Genomic DNA, 24,505 nt, shown 5'->3' on the forward strand with positions numbered 1-24,505 from the left:
ACCTAGGAAATTTTTTATTAAACATCTTACCAATTCTAGAAGTTGTTGTATGTGTGTGTGTGTGTGTGTTTACAACCTATGGGGTTTTAATATGATTTAATATATTTACATAAAATTTCTGCATTCATCAAAAATCTGTGGTTTGGACATAATAACATCCAAAATGTTCTACCTCAGCCTCCTTGCTCTGCATGGTGTGGCTGAAGGCCCCTGAAGGTAAGATTTGCACTGTCTCTGTGTATTGCTCAGCCAAGGCATCTGTCTAGTATTTTCTTAGCAGGTACTGTTAAGTGTGATTTCTGGTAGGCTAAGAAATAAAGTATGTAATTTATATATATGTATATATATAAAACAAAAAATCTCACTGTTTTCCATTCCTTGCCTCTTTTTCTGTTGTTCAAGCAGGCACCTTTAAGTCCCTTGAATGTGTTTTTTTCTTTCTCTCTTACCTCAGGACCTTTGCTTATACTGTTGCCCCAGAGTCTTCACCCAGCTCACTGTCTATACTTCAGATCTCAGCTTTAAGGTTATTTCAACAGGGAACCCTTGCTGAAGCCTCAACCACTTAGCTTCCCGAGTTTAAATGCTCCCATCAGACCCTGAACTCCCGTGTTGTGAAGCTCGTCACATAGTTTTTGTGAATCGGGAAAATGGAGAGCACTCAATAAATATTACGTTAATGAATGAGTCAGTTCTCTCCAGGAGTCTGTTTTCTTAGAAGGAAAATCTTAGCAGCTGCATCACTCAGTGCTGCACATTGATATCTGAGCATGTTTTCTTTCTACAGTTGTTCAAGTAGGTTGAGAAAGATTCCCCACACTACACAGTTTTGCACAGTGCCAGGATTGCTGAAATAGAAAACACAATCCTGGTTGTCCCTCGGCTGTCACTTTTGAATACCTGCCTGATGGCCCAAACCCCAAATTGCTTACTCAGATACAACTTCTTTTCCGATGGAGTTTTGCTGTGTAATCTACCCAAGATTACTTTGGAACAGAGTTCATGTCGTGGTTTCCTCCTTGAATACAGGTCATGTCACAATCTTAGAAATCACTGCTTTGTCTTTACAAGTCATTCAGAATCAGCTCCTTCAGTTTGCATTACAATTTGGTGTCCTTGAATCCATACAGGATCTGTTCTAGGGAAGATGCCTTAGGGGTGTGTGTGTGTGTGTTCAGTGTTCACAGTCCTGGAGCCGTGCATGTTATCACATTGGTTGTACTCTATGTTATCCTTTGTATGATATATGACAAGTTCTTTGAGTTGATTTCCATGAGTGCCAATTGACTTTTACTGAATAACTATCTTTTTCAACCCCTTCCTTTTGAGATGTAATGGTAAACATTGTCAGACAGCTGACAAATTGTTTCTCTTCAGATATCTCAAAACATCATTATTGACAGACATGATCTCACTAGAAATCACTACAAATCAGTGCCAGGCACGCACACACTCACACCCACACCCACACATACCCCTGAGGCATCCTCCCTAGGATGGATCCTGTGGGAATCGGAGGTATTACTATGTCCCTTCTCCAGATAGGCATCAGTGGCATTAACTGGCCTAATGGAGCTCCGTAAGTCACCAGCGGTATAAGGGTGAGGATTTGAGGTTTGCTTCTCTAAGCCTGTTTTCTTGCTCTGTGCAGAATCAAGTGTTTTCTCTAGTCTAAGAGTCACAACTTTTCCTGTAAACTTGTGATTTTTAAATCCGGTTTCCCCTTTAGCATAAGGTTCTCTGCATCCTCGCACGCTGTGCTGGTTAGATTGTCAGTAGTACATGGGGGTGGAGCCGGGTACGGTTAGAGAGTAATTGTCTTTTCTGTCCTGGTTTTGTGATGTTGTTTTCCTTTAAAGTTTCACATTTGTATCTCCTTTAGTCTGTTAAGAATGAAAATTTCTTCCCAAGACTGGCAAGCATAAAGCTACTGTGAGCTTTGGGCATGTGTCCAGGTCTTACTAGAAAGCCTTCCTCCCTGGCATGGTGATAAACACTCTGCTGATAGGAGGGCAGAAGTCTGTGTCTTGTTTTATTGTGCTGTGCATGTATGTGATTTCTTTCCCTTCTGATTTTCATCTTCCTCCCCCTTCATTCCTTTTTTTCTGTGAGAATACTTTTTTTTGGCTAATTCAGTGCCTGGGTTTGTGGTGAACTTTCAAAGCCTTCTTAGAGCAAGCTGTGGGAAGGTCACTGTCACGAAGGGGAAATGTGCAGAGCTAGTTCAGGACGCCCAACCGAGGAGGATAGAATGTGCACCCAAAGGCAAGTCCAATTTGGAAAGAGATCCCTCTTCAGAGCACCCCCAGAACTTCCAGAGAGGCAAGGTCTATATAATCGGCCCTACAGAAAACTCGCACAAGTACACAGAGGTGGAAACAAGGATACATTTTTGTAGTTTGTTTGCAATTGTGAGAACCTGAAATTAAATACCTTCCCATCAGTGGAAGAATATTTACATTAATTGTGACTGTCCATGCGATGGAACACTAACCTCGAGGAACAGTAAGGTAGATCTGGGGGGAGTGAATGGAGAGCGGTCTTTACATACTAGTTCAGCAAAAATACAAACACAGAACACACATTACTATTATTGTATATATTTAAATGTTCATATATATCCACAGAAAAGTCCAGAAAGATATACACCAAACCATTAATAATAGGTCATTAGAATAGGGTTAGAAAGAAGGGGTAATAGATATTTTGCTTTGTAAGTTTAGAGACATTTTAATATTTGCCTTTTTTTGTAGCAATATGTTTTTTAATTTTAAAACGAACACCTATAGGTGGTAAAGGAGAAATTGATACATTAATATCACTGTTTTACCTGTAATTTTGAATTTCTCTTAAGTTTTGAAATACTGAAGGTTCATTAGATTGTTTCCCTCATTCTTAGGCTGATGCTCTTTTTTATTTTTATTGTGTGATATGAATTTAACATTTCACTTCTCCACATAAGTTTTTCCCTTGGTGTCATTGGAGGAGTATACTCATACTGAAAAGCTAAGAAAAGTTGGTTTGAAAATAGTGAGTAGTAGTATTAATTAGATTAAATTTCCCCTCTTTTGAGAAGTACAAAACTGTTCCTCTATAAAAGTCAATTTTAGGTATACAAATGTCAGGTTTTCTGTATTCTGGGCTAGCGCCCCATTACCTGCAACAGTTCTGGATTCAGTGCTTATCAAGAAAGAAGAGAAATTAGCCATAGAGAAAGTCATATTCTCTATAAAATTCAAGTATTAGAATGTTGTTTCATCATTTTCATCTTCAATTCATGAGATTTGGTTTTGTTGAAGAAAGGAAAAATTGTAATGCTATGTATGAGCCCTCAAAAAATAGAAGTCCATTGATTTCACTTTATTCATGGTTTCAGTGAATTCCAGAACCCCAGATTAATTTCTTCTAGCATTCTGGAAAGGAATTAAACGTCTGTTTATCAGTTTCTTTAATCTGGTCTAACTGTTTAGAATTGAATTATTTGTAGGGTTTTAATTTCAACTTTAATTTGATGGCTATTTATCATCTACTTCCAATGTATACATGTGACTGCTATAATTCTAAATGGCTTCATATCCACAATTTTGAAAACAATTTATTTTCCACTGTTTGTACTTCAGTTCCAAAAGTTAAGTGCTAAATTGGCTTTAGTCATATTTATGCCTCAGTTGTGGCCCAGTTCTCTGATTTGAAATCAGGACATGTGAAATTTAGACACATCTGTGAAAGCCCAGCCTGCAGTTTCACATATATGCAAAGTAATAACTTTTAATCTAGTTATAGTTTAATTAATTAAATCAACAATGTGTTTGAAATATAATTAGATAATAACTTTAAAATTTGAAAAGAATTTTTTTGCTAGAACATTTGTTCAGTTAAGCTACCATGTTGCATCTCTGTTAATGAAACATACATTGATTAATTTATAGTCTCTACCATCTTCTCCAGCCATCATCATTAACAAATATACTTTCACTATGGGGGTGGCTGGTTGTTAATGAGGTAAAGTAACATGTTATTCTCTATGGGACACAGCCCAGCATGTGCCTGATTGAGGAGTGCCTGCAGAGCTTAGACTAATAGCACTAAAAATCTTACCCTTTTTATCATTCAGCTGTTTACTCTCTTCCTTAAGTGAGGGGCTATCTTTAATCTAAAAGCAACACATTTGCATTATTAGTAACATGTCTAAAGTAAGCTGTGTGTACCCAATGATACTGTCTCTTTCTTTGCCCTCTGACCTTGTTTCACCCAAGATGGACTCTGAATGTGACCCTGAGAGTTCCCATTGGTTTTACATATCAAGATTTTCTCCATGTAACTTTACCTTCCACAGATCCAATTCTCTACCCATACTATTTATCCCACTTCAAACATACTCTTCTCTAGTAATCTGAGAAATAAAAGAATAATTTTGTCAGGGTATTTTCGGTGCTCATGATGAATCTGTAGTGAGCTTTGTAAAATTAAATTTATGCATTTATCTTTTCCGATTCTAGGCACTTCCTTTTATCTGGTGGATTTCTGGCCAACTGGCAGTCTGTTATTTCCTATAATGTTAGTATGGTAGACTTTGTGGTCTTTTGATTTGAGCAAATCCAGAACAGGAGACCACATAATCTACTTGTATAAAGACTGTTTTGAAGTTGCTTCAATACTTAGTAAATCATTTTCTGCATGTCTTTTTCTTCCCTGCATGGGTTTTTCCAAGTTTAAGTTCTTTTTTTTTTCTTTTAAACCTTATCAGTCTGTCTTCCTTGCCCCCAAAACCACCTCTTAAAATAATGAAGTGTGGTCAGCTTATTTTCGAGGGCCTTAGCTTCGTTGATGTTGCCAGGAACTTTCAGATGAAATATCTGTTGATTCCCTGCCAAGGTTTTTCTGGGTCACACCTAGGATAGGCCCCTGTGTTCAGCACTTGCTGTGAGTCCTCATAGACAATTGGGTGCAATGGTCTCCATTTCTCTTTCTCAGTGCAATTGCCTCAATCCTGAGGGCCTGGCTTGACCAATGCGCAGAAGACTTCCGAGAGCCCCCTCACTTCCCTTGCTTGCAGAAACTGCTGGATTATCTCAAACGGATGATGCCAGGGTCTGACCCAGAGAGAAGAGCGCAAAATCTCCTTGAGCAGTTTCAGAAACGAGATGTGGAAACTGACAGTGAGTACTTGTTTGTTCCCAAGGAAAAAGCTAGATGCTGATTTTCCAGCCCCTCTGGTGAAGAACATTTTCTCTGTAGTTGAATATAAGTCCTTGATTTCCCTCTGGAGAACAAGCTGCTGAAGGATTGGTGGTGGGCATAAAATTCTCAAGACTGTTCAAGTGCTAATCATAGAGTCTTAGAGCAAAGAAGGGGATTTTCAAGACCACTTAGTTTGGTTCTCTCGTATTACACATATGAGGAAACTGTGGTTCAGGAGTTAAGAAATTTCCCAGGGTTTCTCCTATTACCACAAAGAAGAACGTCTTCTTGATTTTTCTTTTTTAACCTTCCTTTGCCAACATGTGCCGTTGCTAGCTGCATCTGTGTTTTATCATGTCTAATGGCTCCTTCTACAGATAAAAATCATCACAAGTGACCTTCTCCCCATTCAGCAGGCAAAGAATTAAATCTATTTCTCCTCCTCACAGAAGGATGGAAAAGGGTTCTCCTTTAGCAAAGAAAGCATCCCTGAGATCTGTCTCCTGCCAGGGCAGATTACCTTCATGTAGGGTCTCGATTGGCTTCATCAGAGGAAATGTCTATGGCTGTTTTTTCCTATTTGAGGAATTGACCGCCTGTTTTCAAGGACAAAGGAAGGGCCACCACTGCAGGTCAGGGGTGCTCGAAACTATCAGGATTTGAAGACAGTGAGAATGAGATGAGGACAGGCCTCCAGCATATTTTATACCCTCACTGCCTTGCTGGGTGATGGTTGAGCTGACCTGGTTGACCTGACCTGCTTGGAGCTTCTGGCAAGCATTTCCCTGAAGGGATATCTGATAAGGGAAACTACAAGAGCTCCAGAGGAAATAATCTTAAATTCCAAACAATACCTGTTGAATATTTTTATACATAGGAGTCGGAAGAAGGGGAAATGCAGTTGCATCATTAGAAGCCACTGCCAAGTCCTCTGTATCTCAGATGACTTCATCTGCCTGGAATGTTTGAATACCAGGGGCACTTCTCCAGCTGCCCGCCTCAACTCCCTCCTGGGCCTCCCTCCTGGGCCTCCCGCCTGTCTTTATGTTAGAATGGAAAACTGCTGTGCTGGAGCCCAGCTCCCTGCATCACATCGGGGCTGCCCCTGGCTCCAGGCCTAATTGGGAAACCAGTGGGACCAGTCGTTCATTGTTTCCAACCCAGGGACTGGAAGGCAGAGCTCATTTGGCAGGCTGAGGTGGGGTGAGGGAGATTGTCTGACTTTGGAAAAACTTTTAGGCAATTTCCAAGAATGAATTTTGTCTAAGTTTAGAAAATTCTAAACAAGAAATCACTAAACTTTCTGTTTACTAAGTACTGGACTTATTACTGAAAAAGAGATTTAGGAGCTTGGTTCATATGTGCTGATTCTACCTAATCTCACTCCAGGAAAAGCAATAAGCTCTCCCACACGTTTTTCAAAAGTAAAGTTTTTACTTACCTCTAGGTGAGAGTCAGAAGCATAAGCAGTAAAGGCATGGACTCGACCCCTGGAAGGAAAAGACCCTGTGATCCTCAGGCACGACAGTCTAGGCACATAGCGGGGGCACCATGAGTGTTTGTTGAGTGAGTGAATGAGAAGAGCAAGCGTTAGCATGTATTTCCCTTGGCTAAAGTAAGTCAGCCTCAGCATTGCAGAGTGAGTGTGTGTGTGTGTATAAAATATATACACACACGTATAATAGCTAACAAGAGGAGGAGAGACCCATCTAACCTTTGTTTGGAATTTCAGATTTCTGGTTCTTCCACAGAATGAGTAAGTAGCAGAGTTGTGCGGAAGAAAAATGGTGAAATTAGACTGCTGAACATCCCCCATATCATGGGGTTTTTGCTTTATTTTGTTTTCCAGACTGTGGAGGCAGAATGTCATCCCCACCTACTTTCCCTAGTCATAATTCAACACTGTTCACATCGCTTTCTTCAAGTCTGGGGTGAGGGTCATGCTTAAGTCACATGCCTGTCACTGGAATAGGCAGGTGCCATGTGGTGCCACGACAGGGGAGGTGGTGGGGGACCTGCTCTCAGTACCCTGTTCTCCCCTAGAAAACTAAGAAAAGCTCACCCCAACGTGTTCCAAGATGCCTAACAGTCTCTCTCTCTCTTTTTTTTTTAATTTGCATTTATTTTTTATATAGGCAGGCACCGGGAATCGAACCCAGGTCCTCTGGCATGGCAGGCAAGCATTCTTGCCTGCTGAGCCACCATGGCCCGCCCCCTAACAGTCTTTTATTCTACGAAGAAAGGGAGAAAAGGTTTAAAATATGAACATTCTGGGAGTAGTAACACAGTGATTTAAATTTATTCTAAGATATAATGAATATAACTAGGTTTTTTTCCCTGAGAACAGGTTCGACAGGAAGGACAACCAGGGGTCATATGTGAAGGGGGATAAGGTTAGGAAACAACCTAGGAATTAGGGAAAGATTCCAGAGAGGGGAGGCTGGGAATTCAAGTAAAATCACCCGATTCCATAATCTTTCCAACTGAAGACTCAAGGTCCTCTTTTATGTGCAGATCTCCTGATTTTCTCTTACTTCAGGCTGTGCCTTATGTAGTTTGAGAACTGAAGATTTTTATCTAAAATAAGGCTCAGTTGAACTTAGTTTAAGGCTGTTCTCATAATGCCTCGTACATACTTGACTCCAGGTGGAAGCTGAAAGCTGCTCTTAACATTTTGAGAATTCTGGGACTTCATCAGCCATTTCTGACCCTAAAATGGCCCATCCTAATCCCTCTGAAGCCTGGCTTGCCCTCATGTCCAGTCCTTTCAGGTTTATGGTTATATGCACCCTAGTAATTAAGAATTGAATGATTGGGGTTTAGGAATTAAGTGAATTAGTCCTGGGACTAACAGGAGGGTTTGTGGAAGCAACCCCCTGAATGTAATCTCTGCTTTGCTTCTCTAGACTTTGCCATCCTGGCTCCGTCTTAGACCTAAGAACTAGCAGTTTGTTCATGAGACCTCTGGACTTAATAACAAATCTGAGGACGCGCAGAAATTGAGAGAACTTCCTTTTCACTTAGATTTATTGTACTTTCTCCTCTCTCCCTATGGGTTTTCTGAAGGATTAGCCCTCTTCTTCCTAAGTGAAAGCAGTTCAATTTGACTCGAAACAAGGCCATATTCAGTGGCACCCAAATTACAAATGTTTTCCATATGTGAACAGATGGGCTTCCCAACACCATCTCCTTCAGCACAGAAGAGGAAGAGGAACTGGAGGGTGGAGGATCAGCAGAATTCACGTTCTTCTCAGAAGATCTTGTGGCAGAGCAGCTGACCTATATGGACGCAGTATGTGTTCTCTTTGTGCCTCAAATATGCTTCCATTTAAAATGTGGGGCAATGATAGCACTAGTGTTTCAGGGAGGGCAGCGGGTGAAGTAATGTGATTTGTTTTAAGTGTTTTTGAATTACTGAAAGAGCTATTTCTGTAAACGCAGAGTTAAGATGTGACTTGATCTGAATAACTCAGGCCCAAGTAAAAAAAAAAAAAGGTGCTTTTTACTTCGGCTCAAAACCCAGAGGGAAGTAAGAATTTTATTCCAAATGAAACAGATATTTAATTATATTTTGATCACAGTGTTCCATTTGCTCAGTTGAGCAGATTTTAAAAGAACATATGGGTTTTCTGATCAGTTAATGTATTAATTATTTACTTTTGTCTTTTGAAATGGACACCATGAGGCAAATCAAGTCAAAAAGGATTATTTGTCCAGTCACAGAATACCAATTTATAGGTGATCCAGATGATGTGCCTTGCCATGTGAAATGTCTGTGTTGTCCTTAAAGTCAATTTCTCTTTTATTCCAGCAACTATTCAAGAAAGTAGTGCCTCACCACTGCCTGGGCTGCATTTGGTCACGAAGGGATAAGAAAGAAAACAAACATTTGGCTCCTACGATCCGTGCTACCATCTCTCAGTTTAATACCCTCACCAAATGTGTTGTCAGCACCATCCTGGGGAGCAGAGAACTCAAAACTCAGCAGCGAGCCAAAATTATCGAGAAGTGGATTAACATTGCTCATGTAATTATCTTTTTAAAAATAGTCTTCATGTTTAGTAGATATTGGAGACTCTTCTGTCATCTTGTTAAATGGTTTTGCCAGTTGGTAGAAAAGCAGTCAGGAGACTACATGTAGGAGCCCATTGGATTGTTGTCATTGTCGTTGTTGGTGGTGCAAAGTAAGGAAAAAAGTTGTCTTTCTTGGGAGCTTATTCATTTTTCCTTTTTAAAAAATAATGGTCCCCTATACACTTCTTTTGCCTGTGCCCACCCTCTTCCCGCCTCCTCCCCAGCCCTCCCTCCCCGAGGTAAGGCACTGTGTCTGCTTTTCCCTCTGTATTCATCATACAGTGAGTGTTGTTCTCTGTGTTCAACAAATATAAACCAATGGTCTGAGTCATAGACAAATTGCTCTTCAGTCCAAAATGGTTACCCATACATCCTTCTAGTGTCTGGAAGCAGATTTGAAGAGCAGGTTCAAATTTGAAGAGCTGATTCAGAATCCTGAATCACTTTTGTAAAGGACTGAGACACACAGATCTCACATTTATCTAGGGCCTCTATGAGGGCCTTAGACCTGAAGTTGGAGGGGAGAAGTATATTCTTTTGCCTGAATTACATTTTTCTGAGTGTCAGACTTTAGTCTGTTGGACTAGAATACTACTCATATTCCACATTACTTTCATTTATAGTATCTCTTTTCATGACTGAAAAAATGTGAACAGTATTTAGTTAGTTGGTCAACAGATATATTGTGAGCTCTGGGTGTGCATAAGCTACAGTATTTCCTTTGGGGAATTACACGGAATAGAACTGTTGTGGTCAGGCATGGAAGCTAAGACAGACTGGAATTATCTCAGTCTACACAGTAGGGGTGTAGGGCCCTGTTTTAGTTTCCTACTGCTTAAAGCAGACACTGTGAAATGGGTTGGGTATAAACAGTGGGAATTTATTAGCCTACAGTTGGAGGCCAAGAGAATGTCTAAATTGAAGTATCATCAAGGCAATGCTTTCTTGCTCAGGGCTGGCTGCCAGTGATCCTTGGCTCCTCTGCCATGTGATAAGGCACATGGTGGCATCTGCTGGTCTCACCCTTCTCTTCCAAATTTTGTTGATTTCAGCTTCTTGTTTCTGTGATTCTCTCTTGCTCTCTGTATTCATTCTATTTATAAAGGATTCCAGTAATAGAATTAAGTCCCATTCTGAACAAGCTGGGTCACACCTTAACTGAAACAGTCTCACCAGAAGGTTCTACTTACAATGGGCTTACACGCACAGGGATGGATTAAATTTAAGAACATGTTTTTCTGGGGACATACAGCTTCATCCCACCACAGGCCCTGTGGAATAAGTGCTATATGAGTGGAGGAGAGAGAGAAAACTTCTGAATGGGGCGATCATAGAAGGCTTCATGGATGAAGTGACATTTGAATTTAGTTTGCAGTAGTAGATAGAATTTTTGGTATTTGAAGGTGCTTTTTTCCTAGGCAGAAGAAATTACATCTGCAAGAACTATGTCATCAACAACAATACTGAAAAATAATTTTTATATAACTATCCTATATTATGGGCTATAGCCCATAATATTATGGGCAAGCCTTAACCAAACTACATTTTGCTTTCTATCTGGTCAGTTTTTTTCATTAAACCCCAATCTATAGGGCATGTTGCTTAAGCCTCTCACATTCTCTCTTGTTATCTTTGATTTAAGAGCAAGGACATAAAATCCTGCCAGAAAATGTGCCTTGTATTGGATCTTCAGGTAGTCTGTTGGCCACAGATTTTTTTTTTTTTCACAGATTTTTTAATATATAAAAAGATGAGCAAGAAACAAGTAGTGTCTCATGGAACTTACATTGTTCCTATTCTGAATTGAGCTTATTTCTCAACTAGTAAGTACTACTAAAAAAGTTTTGATTGAGTGAAATATAACATGGAATTCCTTTGTATTCTTTGACTGATAAGAAAATATTGTTTTGCCACAAATATGGTAGCATTTACAGTCTTCTACATTTCTCAAAAGCAAATGATTTATCTACCCTAATCCATTCGCTTGCCTATGAAGTCTATAGTAAGAAATAGCATCTGTAGCATCTGTGTGTTTGACAACTATGGTTCCAACAATGCCTTTTTGTCCAAATTAAATACAAGTTGTGCATTTATGTGATAGTAAGAAGTACAAGTTGACTAATTTGAAGTATAGTACAAATCTCATAGCATGTACTAAAAGCCAAGGTTCCTTCTCTTGCTGGTAGTGTTTCCTAAAATTGAACATATTGTGTTCCTTGAAATTGTTTAGGGTACCTTAAGAAAATAATGAATCTCACAGGTGCTTTCATGCCAAGATTTACTTGACTTTTCCTACTTTTGTCACAGCCAATTTCTCTTGAGAGGATGTTTAACAAATGATAATAATTTTATGTGCAGAAAAGATTCTGACCTAATATACTGTGTTTTCTTGGACTGGCCTTAATAATACTTTTCTACTTTTATATCATATCTCCTGGAAGAGACTTCATTATTTAGAAATGGGGCCAGATGCCTCTTGTACCTGTTTAAACCCTTGGCTTAAGACTTTTTCTGAATAATGTGTTCCACATGTTTATTACAATTTGCATGAAATATCTGCCCAAGTTCTTTTATTTATTGCAAGTTTCTTGATTTTTACAACATAACTTGGATTCTGAACCTTTGTTGAACCATGCTCTCATTGGCTTGTTTTCCAGACTGACTGCAATTCCGAGCATTTCTTTTTCCTTCTTTCTTTCTTTTAAAGTAAGAGGAGGATACTGAGGCATTTAAAAAGGGCAGGCATGACTTTTATAAAATTCTTAGGCATTTACTCTAAAGAAAGTGTTTGGGGTTTTGTTTGTTTGGCATAGTTTTAAGTAGCCAGATTTCGGCATGTGGCCTCTAAGGTAGAGAATGTTGTTCTTCCTTTAAACTTGGGGTTAGCATTACTTCGTGAAACAATCCTTTAAGCAACGTGCATTTATGTCCAGCCACTCTGACCCCTTGCCCTACATGTTCTGCACAAAACCAAACACTAGCTCACACAGTGCACTCACTTATAAGCTGTGGTTATATAGGAAACATCTCCTTTGACATACGCATAACCCATTCTCCCTGTCACCTTTTCTCCATGCCAGCCAAGAATGGATGGGACTGTTTCCTTGACTTTTACATTATCCCTGTCATTCATTCAGTAGAACTTTGACTCCCAAAGTTGCTGACTTCCGATGCTTGACATAGTAGTTTAAGTTTCAGAAGTAGAAAGCCTTTCTCCTTACCTAGAATATGACATCTAGAATGTTTGTGTTATCTTTCTGTTTTATTTTAAAACACTGCCACATGAATTTTGTTTTAAACACCCAATTTATTTTGGAAGCATTGAAGTGCCAAGGTGTTTCTGAACATTTATAGTTGTTGGGCAAGCTAATCTGAAACAAAATGAATGTGTATAAAAATATTCCCTCTTGGCTAAGAGCATAAAAGCCAAGGTTCAACTTGTGGTGAATTTTTATTGCCAAGTTATATACACCTCGCTAGACAAATGGTCATGTGATGTACGATACATCTGACCTCAAAGTAGCTGCTGTCCTGTTCAGTTTGTGGGTCTAGGGGATACAGTGATCTTTCATGTGTATTTTTAGGGCATCTCGATGCTTTCAGCAGGAGAAAGTTTGCTTTCTCTAGTGTAGCTCTGCAAACTCACCTCCATTACTGTTTTTACTAGGAAAGCTGGAAACTATAAAATTGGAATAACAACACAAAAAAATATATTAGAGGGAGAAAAACAAGCATACCGTGCCAAAATCTATAAAGTGTCTTGGTGACTGGGGTGGGAGTAAGGAGCCATTTTTTGATGTTCAGTATTTATACAGCTGCCTATTTAGTGGTAAGAATTCATAGCAGCTGTGATACCTCTAAAACAGGAAACCACCAACTCACTGGAATATTGATATTTAAATGCCTTTTATGTTTTAATCACTCCCCATACAGGAATGTAGAATCCTGAAGAATTTTTCCTCCTTGAGGGCCATCGTTTCAGCGCTGCAGTCTAATTCCATCTATCGGTTGAAAAAGACTTGGGCTGCTGTCCCAAAGTAAGTTCCCAAGTGTCTGTTCTCCTTTTCTTTGGCCAGGGTGAATAGTTGCTGCGTAAATGTTATGGGTCGTCCCTTTCAGAACACATATTATGTAACTAAAGAAACATTTGAAAGCCTGTATGTGTTCCAGGCAGTGTGCATTTTACACACAATTGCTAATGAAGTTTGAGGCATGGCTGCTGCAGAAATCAAAGCCATTCTCAGTGTATGTCAATAGATAAGTTTTTCTGGACCATTTTAAGGAAGTGCTTTTTACCTAGATTTTGAGGGGATAAGTTGGGGAATGATGAAGTTCTAGCAATTTAGTATTACCTCTTGTTATTTTTCAACCTGACTCCCAAGTTCTAAGCTATTCCTGGATGTAAAGGATAATGTATGCAAATAGGAAGTTAGTTCCTGTTGTTTACCAAGAAACCATTTAGTCCCAGTTTCTTCTTCAACATGCTAAAGTCTCTCTCAGTGACATAGAGACCTCTAAGTCTACTTCCTAGGTACCTGACTGAAATGATTTTATGCTGTTTTTCTTCATGTTTCTTAGTGCAGCCTTGGGAAGAATTAACAGTTGGGTCATTTCTTTATTATTTCACTCTTGTTATCTCTCTCATTTCTGGAACTTTACTTGTAGACCAGATAACTTTTTTTGCAATGGAAGGACAGTTCTGGAACAATGCTTTCTAGGCTTGAACTAGGCAGGGAATCAGGATATATCAGGGAGGAATGTGTAAACTGTTTATTTGTAGTCTGCATTGTGTGCAGTACAGTCAGTTTCAGTCAGGAAGGAGGCCAGCTGGTTCCCCAGGCAGGGCTGCCCTGGTGAAATTGGTGGATTAGTCCCTGGAGTAGAAGGTTTAGGTATTTAGTACCATTAATTCATTTATAGCTAATTAAGCTCTAAGGGACTGATCATCCAATTTTTTAAGAGGACTGAAATTGGCAAACCAGAATCTCATAAGTTTATACTGAAAATGAGTGACAGGCTTATTGAAGGCTCATATTCTCATTCAGAAATTCTACTTGGGAGAAGTAAAATAATTTATTAGGTCATTCTTTGATGGGTAAAGAGTCAGAAAAAATTGAAGTAGATGATCTTAATGCCCAGTGTTACAGACCTGAAGAATCCTAATGCGACCTCACATGCTTGGATTCCGAAACTTGGACTCTTTGCGACAGCATTATCTGTCAGAAAAACCGTTAGATGTGCTTTTCAAAGTCCAGTGTAGGTGGTGCAGGGGTAGCTCAGTGGTAGAATTCTTGCCTGCCAGGTGGGAGACCAGGGCTCAATTCCTGGACCCTGCATTTCCAAGGAAACAAACAACAACCAAAAACCCTCCTTTAGGGGTGGTGCAAGGATAGCTCAGTGGTAGAATTCTCGCCTGCCATACAGGAGATCTGGGTTTGATTCCCAGAGCCTGCACATGCCAAAAAAGAAAAAAAAAAGAAGAGAGAAATTTCAGGTGGTGTGATAGTGACTTCCCTATATTTGGAATTACAGCATGGATGGTTAGCAAATATCCCTTTCTGACACAGGTGGCCATGTACACCTTGTATGAAAAAAGATCATTGACTTCATTTCTGTTCATATCACCCACCAATTCTGAGATCAGCACCATCTCTCTGTACCCATAGGATCTGAGGACAGCAGCATGATGATGTTAGGCTTTACTAATTCTTCTTTGTTAATATTTTCTTAATACCGCTTTATAGGGACCGAATGCTGATGTTTGAAGAACTTTCGGATATCTTCTCAGATCATAATAATCATTTGACCAGCCGGGAACTACTAATGAAGGTGAGGCTTGTGAGAATACTGGGTGGCACTGTTCAGAGTTGAACACTCCTTCAGCTCTCTGAAGGGTTAGTCATCTGAGATCTAAGATGACTAATAGGCAGGATTTTTTGTTTTGTTTATATAGAATCTAAGAAGTCTGGGGCCAAGAAAATTCAAAGTCCTGTGAGTTCTCTCTTTCTACCCTACTTACCTTCACTATTACACAGCCAGGCTATGAAACTTATGTTCATGTGTATAACTCTTCAACAAACTACTCTGCAGATACTGAGTGCTGGCAGTTAGGTGGCTGAGTAAGACATCTCCCTAGCATGTCAGAACCTAAGCCTCAAATTCCACATCTTTTATTTGGACTACATTACACAATCTGTCAGTAATATTTATTGAACACAAGATAAAATCAGTCTTCTGAACAACTTAGTAAAGGTATAGCTTGGTTCATTTTATTTCTCCGGACATCTCTTGAATGCCTAAGAATTGGTTCAGTCTGGGAATGGATCCTGCTTTCCAGGGGTTCACATTCTAGTTGGTGGAGATAGACACTAAACCATAAGAATAAGCGTCAGATAAGGTAAAAATAACAGGTTGTCAATGATCAGTAGAAGGGAACCTAACATAGATCAGACAGTTTTCTCACAGCCTTTCTATAAAGTAGATTCTGTCATCCATATTTTGAGAATAACCAAGACTCAGAGAGGTAAGTAATATGCCCTAAGTCAGACACTTAGAAGGTGTTAGAGCAAAAATGTGAATCCATCCTGGTGAGACTCTAAAACTGCTTTTATCATTTAAGTACAAAGCCATTTCTTCTGACCACTTGGGAGTGAGGGGGCAAGACGAAGCAGGTAAAGCTTTTTAGAGAAGATAAGTCAATAATTTCTTCAGTTAACCTTGATTGAGCACTCACCATGTGCTAAGTGTTAGAGATACAGTTGCATAGGAGACAGTCTCTGATCCCAAGGGGAATACAGTCTCATGGGGGAGGTGGAAAAATGGACAATTGCAAAATAATATTTAAGTACTACAAGGGAAAAGGTATGAACTGGGCAATTAGAAATTATCCTTTTCTGTAAATTGAAACAATGATAGTATTTTGTCTGCTGACCTCAGAGAATTGTTTTAAAAATTGACGTAGGTAAATTATTAGACAGCTATGTGTATATGAAACCTAAGTAAGCATATCTAACACAAGTGAATAAAGTATAAGTTGTGTATGTGAGCTTAGAGGGGCACTTGGAGTAGGGATCTAGAGTCAGGTGGAGATGAGGTAACTAAGAAAAGGCATCCAGTCGACACCTTAAGTTAGTCCTTCCTGCAGGGGCTTACACTGTGGTCTTCATGATTGCTCTCCTCCTAAGTCCTGCTCATCCTTCATGTCTCAGCATAGCCGCTTCTTCTCCAAGAATCCTTTGACACAGTTAAGTCTTATCAATTGCCTTCCCATGTTTTCCAGGAGAAGCCATCATTTCTGCATCCCGACACTTATCACATACACTATTGGAATTGCCTGTGCACTTAATCTGTCTCCCCCACCTGCCTATAAGCCTCTTGAGGGCAGGTCAGGGTATACCTTTTACACTTTTGTATCCCTCTTAATGTATAGCACAGTTCCTGGTATATCTTAAGTGTTTAAAAAAATTGTTTAGCAGCTTTACAATCCAATTGACTGTAATTTGCCCACTGATAACCCTTCTTGCAGTAGATGATATTAGCAGTGTAATTTATGCGGATGTCTCACTTTGGATTTGACCTACCTGATAAACTGCATGCTGCACAATGCTTGCTGAGATCCTGTTACTCCCTGTCTCATGTCCTCCTGAATTTTCAGACTTTAAATGGAAACCCATCTGGCTGGAAGGAGATGGCTTAGTGGTCTCATTGTCAGTAATATGATGCTAGACTAACTGGAGCCACACATTCAAATCCCAATAGCCCTGAGTCATCTTTCCAAGGTTGATAAATTGAATACTGTGCAGCTTGTTGCCTCATGGACGTCTTTTGGCTGAAACCTTAGAAGCAAATCTATATACTAAAGATCCCATAAACCTTTCGTAAATGTAGAAGTTTACTCCAGTACCTGTTTAATTTTCTATGTATGGCTCAAATCCCAAAGAAATGAAACACTTGGCTATGAATAAATGTAGTCTGTGCATCATCATTAGTGATAGCGGAATGTTTGGGGGCAGTCCATAAGTATATGTATATTCCTTTCCACCCATCTTTGTTGATCATTCTTCATACGAAGTATGTAATTCTGGATGTTAATTCTCAGCATAGTTTTTGAAAATGAAATCAAGGTATTAGGTTTTCGAAAGAACTACTAAGAAAAAATACTGGCCTCTGTTGCTAATATGCCACTCCTGGACTTATACTCATTTATAGTTGGGTCATCTTAGTCTTAAACGACCTTCCTTTTCTTTTACTTTTAGGTAGATAAAATGTGCCACCTCTATAATAGTATGGCCCACGCAAAACAATATTTAGCAACAATCTGTAGCTTTTCTTTTAATTGTTGAAAAAAAATGTTATTACATCTTCTCAAAGATTATCTTAAACCTGTTACCTCATTATGGTTTCTGGAATTTAGATAATTCTGAGCAGTTGAATCATAGAGTCTACAAATTTAAAAACAGCAGGAAAGCAAAATGCCACCAAATCTTCTTCGTTCTTAGTGGGAATTATCCCTGGCTGAACTGATATAAACAACTTCTAGGGAGGCCCATATATTTGACTCTAATGGAGATGTGTGTTCAGCAAAGCTCCCAGACACTTTAAAGTCAACTCTAGAGCTAAAAAGTCAGACTCTAAAGGAGGCATTTGGTGCAGGAGACTGTTAGAATTGTGAAGATCTACTCAAACAACAATAGCCATTGGCTTCTGAGCTATAATTTACCAGATATTTGTTGCGATAGATTCAATGCCTGTGTAGTGTCTTAGAAGAAGAGGCCCCTCTGAAGCCCTGAAACAAGAGGATGATGGCAGCTGAGCTCTGCTAAAGAAGGAGACAGAAGGTGAGACTCAGATGAGAGCTTTTGTATGGGTAAGAAGAAAAGAGAAGGACTGAGGAGGAGAGAGAAGAAGGGAGTGAGAGATATACACAGAGAGAGTGGAAGATATTTGGAATTCATCCAAACATAGATGATGATTGAAGTCATGGGATTGGACAGTATTTCTAAGAATTGAATATGGTGGGAAACAAGACATGACTTTGGCAGAAAGAAGAGGAATCCTGAGAAAGCAGGCACATGAGCAGTAAAGGAGACAGGAAGAGAGAAAGAGCCAGTGATGCAATCCTGAAAACCTGTAATAGTTTCAAGACGATTCAGTAGATTGGTGTGAGACATTATAGAGCAGAAGGTTTAAGGCCAAGGAAGGAAAGAGCTGTAACTGTTGGATGTGGCAAATATGTGAATTTTCAGTTGACACGTCATGAGGAAGAATTGATATTAATTTCTTTGGTGCACCAGCAAGCGATGGAATCACATTCTCATGAAGTCATGGAATCAGCAAGTCTTTCAGCTCCTCATCTCAGGTCTTCAGCCACTGGGAAAATTGTCCTCAGTGCTCTTTTAAGATCTTCTCTTCTATGATTCTCATGAACCTTTAGACTTTCAGAAATTTTTAAGAATTTTAAATATGTCAGCAATAATTTCCATACATTATAACCTCTGCCAATGATTGAGCAACTGGAATTAATCATGCTAAGCAAATTCTCAAGAAGTTGAGAGGGACTCACAACCACCTAGCACAGGAATCTTCAAATACTAGGCCATTTCATTCACCTCTTGGAAGAATTAGGAGACCATTAATTAGAAGTAGAGCTCATTATTATCATTTGTGATGGAAGAACTGAAATAGATAATGAGTCACTATAGATTCTATCCCCAGGGAAGTCCTTGAGACCCTGGTAAAGGCTAGTGATGATGGAATATGGTGGTGTCTCACCACCATCAGTGAGGCCAAATCACTGAAAAAAAAAAGTTCCTTTTTCTGTTATACAATAGTGAAGGGTCACTCACGTGATGGTAATATAATAAATGTAGGAATAACTAAGAAAAAACTAATATAGATTATGCATCAGAGGTGAAACACTACTGAATTGTGAAATTTGGCTCCTATTCATACAGTTTCTGAAAAATGAGAACTTAACAAGACCCCAAAACCACAAAACTGAAAACAGTTTATGTTTAGTCAGCAAATTCAAGATTAGTCATTATGGAGAAGGGTTTATTGTTACAATGGGAGGGAGGAAAGAAAGGGTAGTTTAGTTGTCTGTTCTGAAGCACCAGGAGGAAGATTGGTTTGTAAGAATTCCAAACCTGAGGGAAAACTTGGGACGACTGATTAGGGTGAAAAAGAGGGGAAGAAACATGAACATTCTGGTTTTCATGGATTAGTGCTGTATCATGATATTGGACTTCCTCAGAAAACTTCCGGTATAAAAGTTTCATCTAGCCAAGAAATACCGCAGAAAGAGTCACATTTCTTTCACAGAATGCTGGCACATCCATTTCAGGCCAAGATCAAGAACTCACAAAATGTACAGAGGAAGAACTTTTCATTTCCAGGACATGTAATTATGTTGGGTGAAATTTGGGATGTGTAAAATTCTTTCCATTTCCTAGAATTGCTTGCCTTGTATGATGATTGATTTTATAATTAAATCAGGGGTTCTTCTTACAAAATAGGGAATAAACCAGGATAGTCCAAGACCTCTAGCAGCCCTTATTACAGATAGTCCACTTGTGACAAGCCAATTAAGATTTGAGTACACAGCCCAGAGAGCTACTCGGCTCTTAGAGGTTGGACGCATCTTCATTTTGCATAACATTCAGATAGTTGCCTATGGATTGGGTACCAGAACTAGATGCCCCTTCACTTCTCTGTAGTCTCATCCTCCATCCCTGTCCTCTGTGTGTGGGCTTCTGTTTTCTAGGAAGGAACCTCAAAATTTGCAAACCTGGACAGTAGTGTGAAAGAAAACCAGAAACGAACTCAGAGGCGGCTTCAGCTCCAGAAGGACATGGTATGGAGGCCATCCTTCTTCCCTAAGAGCCTACAGAGGGGCAGCCTGTGGGATGGGGGAGGATACAGGGAAGAAGGGGGGGCAGCCTCCCACTGTCTTGGCACCTTCAATCTTGTGGCTCTTCATGCTTTCAAAACAGTTCTCCCATTCATTACCTTATTTGGTTCTTAGAAGCCCTGAGAGATAGGTAGGATAGATATCATTTACCCCATTTGACCCAGTAGGAAATTAACATTGAGTTGCAAATCATGTTTCTGATCTTTTTTTTTTTTAAGTAAGGAAATTTTTATGATGACTTCTGTCGCTCTTGCTGTCTTCCCCGGCCTACTTCTGCACTTAGAAGCTGACGCCTCCCAGTCTTCTGTTCTGTGAAGGAGCAGAGGAATGACTACCGTCATCAGCTTAGGGTCCGTGGTGACTGGCCCTGGCTTTCCTCCCAGGGTGACTTGGTTCCTGTCCTCAGAGATTCCTTCCTCTGTGCTTCCATTCCATCAGTGGTTCTTGTCCTCAGAGGTATCTTCCTCTGTGCTTCCATTCCATCAGTGGTTCTTGTCCTCGGAGGTATCTTCCTCTGTGCTTCCATTCCATCAGTGGTTCTTGTCCTCGGAGGTATCTTCCTCTGTGCTTCCATTCCATCAGGGGTTCTTGTCCTCGGAGGTATCTTCCTCTGTGCTTCCATTCCATCAGGGGTTCTTGTCCTCGGAGGTATCTTCCTCTGTGCTTCCATTCCATCAGGGGTTCTTGTCCTCGGAGGTATCTTCCTCTGTGCTTCCATTCCATCAGTGGTTCTTGTCCTCGGAGGTATCTTCCTCTGTGCTTCCATTCCATCAGTGGTTCTTGTCCTCGGAGGTATCTTCCTCTGTGCTTCCATTCCATCAGTGGTTCTTGTCCTCGGAGGTATCTTCCTCTGTGCTTCCATTCCATCAGGGGTTCTTGTCCTCGGAGGTATCTTCCTCTGTGCTTCCATTCCATCAGGGGTTCTTGTCCTCGGAGGTATCTTCCTCTGTGCTTCCATTCCATCAGTGGTTCTTGTCCTCGGAGGTATCTTCCTCTGTGCTTCCATTCCATCAGTGGTTCTTGTCCTCGGAGGTATCTTCCTCTGTGCTTCCATTCCATCAGTGGTTCTTGTCCTCGGAGGTATCTTCCTCTGTGCTTCCATTCCATCAGTGGTTCTTGTCCTCGGAGGTATCTTCCTCTGTGCTTCCATTACATCAGTGGTTCTTGTCCTCAGAGGTATCTTCCTCTTTGCTTCCATTCCGTCAGTGGTTCTTGTCCCCAGAGGTTCCTTCCTCTGTGCTTCCATTCCATCAGTGGTTCTTGTCCTCAGAGGTATCTTCCTCTTTGCTTCCATTCCGTCAGTGGTTCTTGTCCCCAGAGGTTCCTTCCTCTGTGCTTCCATTCCATCAGTGGTTCTTGTCCTCAGAGGTTCTTTCCCCTAGTCATGCTCCAGCTCTCATTTCCAAACCTAATATTTTTCAATTCTCAATACTCAGAGGAGCATATGGAGCTGTAATCACGCCTCCTTCTTAAGACTGAAGGATAGTTATCATCCCCAGCTTTGTTTTAAACTCTCCTAGCTTTTAGCGTAGAGGGAGGAAATCCAGAGTTCTAGAGTCTGTCAGACTGGAGCCGATGCATTCTCATCCCTGTTTGCCAGTTTGAGGAGGACTTTCTCCTTTGGAAAGTTGGACATAAATCAAAAACATTGTTTACAAATGATAAGACTCTTCCGCAACACAAAGCCTGTAAAACATTCACCTTGTTTCAAACTTTTTTGGTTGTTCAAAGACAAGTTAAAAATAGCTGTTACCAAAGGAAAAACATAGATTATTTTAGTTCAGGATGAGACCTTGTATGCACAATGGGAAAGGACGCACTGCAGCTGACTGTGAGTTCCTGAAGGACAGATTCCTCCTTGGTGTGCATCTCATGCAGCATGTCTGGCCGGGGAAGCAGCCAGCCCCAGGTCAAGCAGCTGGCTTTGCCCTGTTTGAGACTTCGTTTTTCTGCAGAAGTTTCATGAGTGCCTTTAAGGAGCTTAGGCTAGGGTGGCCATGGAAGCCCCTTTCCATTTCCTCTTCAGATGGCTAGTGACTGGGTGAAATCATCCTTGAAACAGAGATGATTTCAAAGGAAATTTGGTGAAATAAATATAGTATCGACTTGCAGTGGTAGGTAGAAGTGCATCCAGTTTCATTTCCAAGGGGCCTTTTTTGTTTAAAATAAACCCTTAACTTTGGAATAATTTTAGATTTATAGAAAGTTTGCTAAGATAATACATAGTTTCTGTAACTCCATACCCATTTCCCCCCATTTTAATATCTTACATAAGTATCTCACATCTGTCAACACTAAGAAACTGACTCAGGTATATTACTATTAACTGAAATCCAGCTTTTATTTGGATTTCATCAGTTTCCATTAGTATCCTCCTTCTGTTTCAGGATCCAGTTCAGCATCCCATACTCCATTTAGTTGCTAGGTCTTCCCAATCTCCTCTGGTCTGTGACACTTTCTGAGCTTTCCCTTGTTGTTCATTGCCTTGACAGTCTTGAGGACTGGCCAGTCTCATGTAGATTGTCCCCAATCTAGGTATATCTTTTGTTTTTTGAGTGATTAGACTGGAGTGATGGGTTTTGGGGAAGAACATCACAGAGGTGAAGTGTCCTCTCATCATATCACATAAGAAAGTGTATAACATCAGCATGGTGTCTGGCATCATGTTGATGCTGTCACAGGTAGTGTGTATCTTCATCACTTGGATAACGTAGAATTTGCCAGGTGTCCACTTTAAAGTTACTATCTTTCCCTTTCCCTCCTATCTTCTTTGTAAGTTGGTCACTACTAAGTTTAGCCCAAGGGGGCATTCTCATGATGACCCCATACCCTTGTGGAACATCTGCTCCAGGATGCTGCTACCCATTTCATACAGGTGATGAGATCAGGGCCATCCCAAACTGCCAGGTGCTCGCATGCCCTGGAAGAGAACAGAGGTCCTTTCTGACCTGAGCCTAAGCAAAATAAAACCCAATTATGAACACCCTTTAGTATGCTTGCAAGATCTTTTGGCTTTAAGACTTGGTTTTCATTCCTTTGAAAGTTAGGCATTAGATGTTGGAGTTTTAAACTTTTTTATGTAGGAGCTTTAAAGATTTCATTCATGGAAGTTAGCACTAATGACCCTGTATTAGGCCTTAAATGGCCTTTAATTGTTCTCCGAACTTTGTCATAGGCTTATCCTTCCATTCAAGAATTGCTGCTCCCGTTTACAAGTGGGTTGGTTTCTAAATCTAGCTGCAATAGGTATTTGCTCTCTTGTAGGAGTTACTGAAACCTTTACCTTTTCAACAACAATAAAGCCTGTTTGCTCTGATTGCTCTTCAGGGTGTGATGCAGGGAACTGTGCCCTACTTGGGCACCTTCCTGACTGACCTAACCATGCTGGACACGGCTCTGCAAGACTACATTGAGGTGAGTTTTGTGCAGGTGATGAAATGTACCTTCATCCTTCTCATTGGATACCAAGGGAATACTTTCCTTCTGTCAGTATCTGGCTGTCTGTGCCCATTAAGTACATATCTAGCTATGTGCTAGATACGAAGGGGAATGCAAAGATGTGTAACGCCAGAAGTGGCTCAGAATCCAGTGGGGAATATGTTTGAAAGCCGACAGGGATAGATGGCGGTATTAGAAATTCAAACAGAAATGCAGTGAGTGAACAAAGGAGGGCATGTTAATTCCATAAGGAGATATGAAGAAAAATCATTATGAAGCAGTGGGTTTGAGCAAGACCTTGGCGTTGAATAAGACTTTGGCAGATGGAGTTGAGAGGCTAATGTGCCCTTAATATTATTATATCTGTCGGGGTAGGGACTCGGTCAGATTTCTAGATTATCTTTGCTTCAGGTATCTCTTTTTTTGGTCTTACAGCTTGCTCTCAGGCTGTTTTCCAGGGAATGGAAGAAGATGCGAAAACCAGTCAAACGTTACTTTTTAGTAGCTAAGTGGAGGAGAAATTTGAAATGAGGTTTTAGGATCGCTTATTTAAGCTCATCTCACGTCCCTTGTTATTACTTGCAGTCAACCTGCTTTTACCTTGTCATAATTAGAAAGAGTAGCAATTATTAAACATATACCTACCTTCAAGTTTATCGTGAATGTTGTGGACATTGCTCATTCATCTTGTATTTCCTGAGCTCTATGTCTCTTCACATCCTGTGCCTCAGCTTATCTCCGGAAACACCCAGCAGTGTTGGGGAATTTTGAGGGGAGTAACCGGTTTTTTAGAAGTTAAATTAGGCCTACTGAGAATAGGAGCTAGGGAGATGAAGAATTGAAACTTAACTTTTCATGATGCTATGTAGAAGTGACTTCCTTTTTGATAAATCATTGTCGATT

At 40.2% G+C, this 24,505-nt stretch overlaps 1 protein-coding gene across 2 annotated transcripts in view; it reads left to right on the forward strand.

Annotated features, from left to right (window-relative positions):
- RGL1 (ral guanine nucleotide dissociation stimulator like 1) overlaps positions 1-24,505 on the forward strand; it is a 286,004-nt gene that overhangs the window by 234,952 nt on the left and 26,547 nt on the right. For both annotated transcript variants that reach the window (XM_077157204.1, XM_077157205.1), the window contains 7 exons: positions 4,975-5,159; positions 8,349-8,473; positions 8,993-9,208; positions 13,189-13,292; positions 15,000-15,084; positions 20,018-20,107; positions 23,492-23,578. In XM_077157204.1, coding sequence (XP_077013319.1) covers positions 4,975-5,159; positions 8,349-8,473; positions 8,993-9,208; positions 13,189-13,292; positions 15,000-15,084; positions 20,018-20,107; positions 23,492-23,578 — 892 coding nt within the window. The remainder of the gene's footprint in view (positions 1-4,974; positions 5,160-8,348; positions 8,474-8,992; positions 9,209-13,188; positions 13,293-14,999; positions 15,085-20,017; positions 20,108-23,491; positions 23,579-24,505) is intronic.

This window comes from Tamandua tetradactyla, chromosome 4, assembly GCF_023851605.1.
Source record: "Tamandua tetradactyla isolate mTamTet1 chromosome 4, mTamTet1.pri, whole genome shotgun sequence".
NCBI lineage: Eukaryota > Metazoa > Chordata > Mammalia > Pilosa > Myrmecophagidae > Tamandua > Tamandua tetradactyla.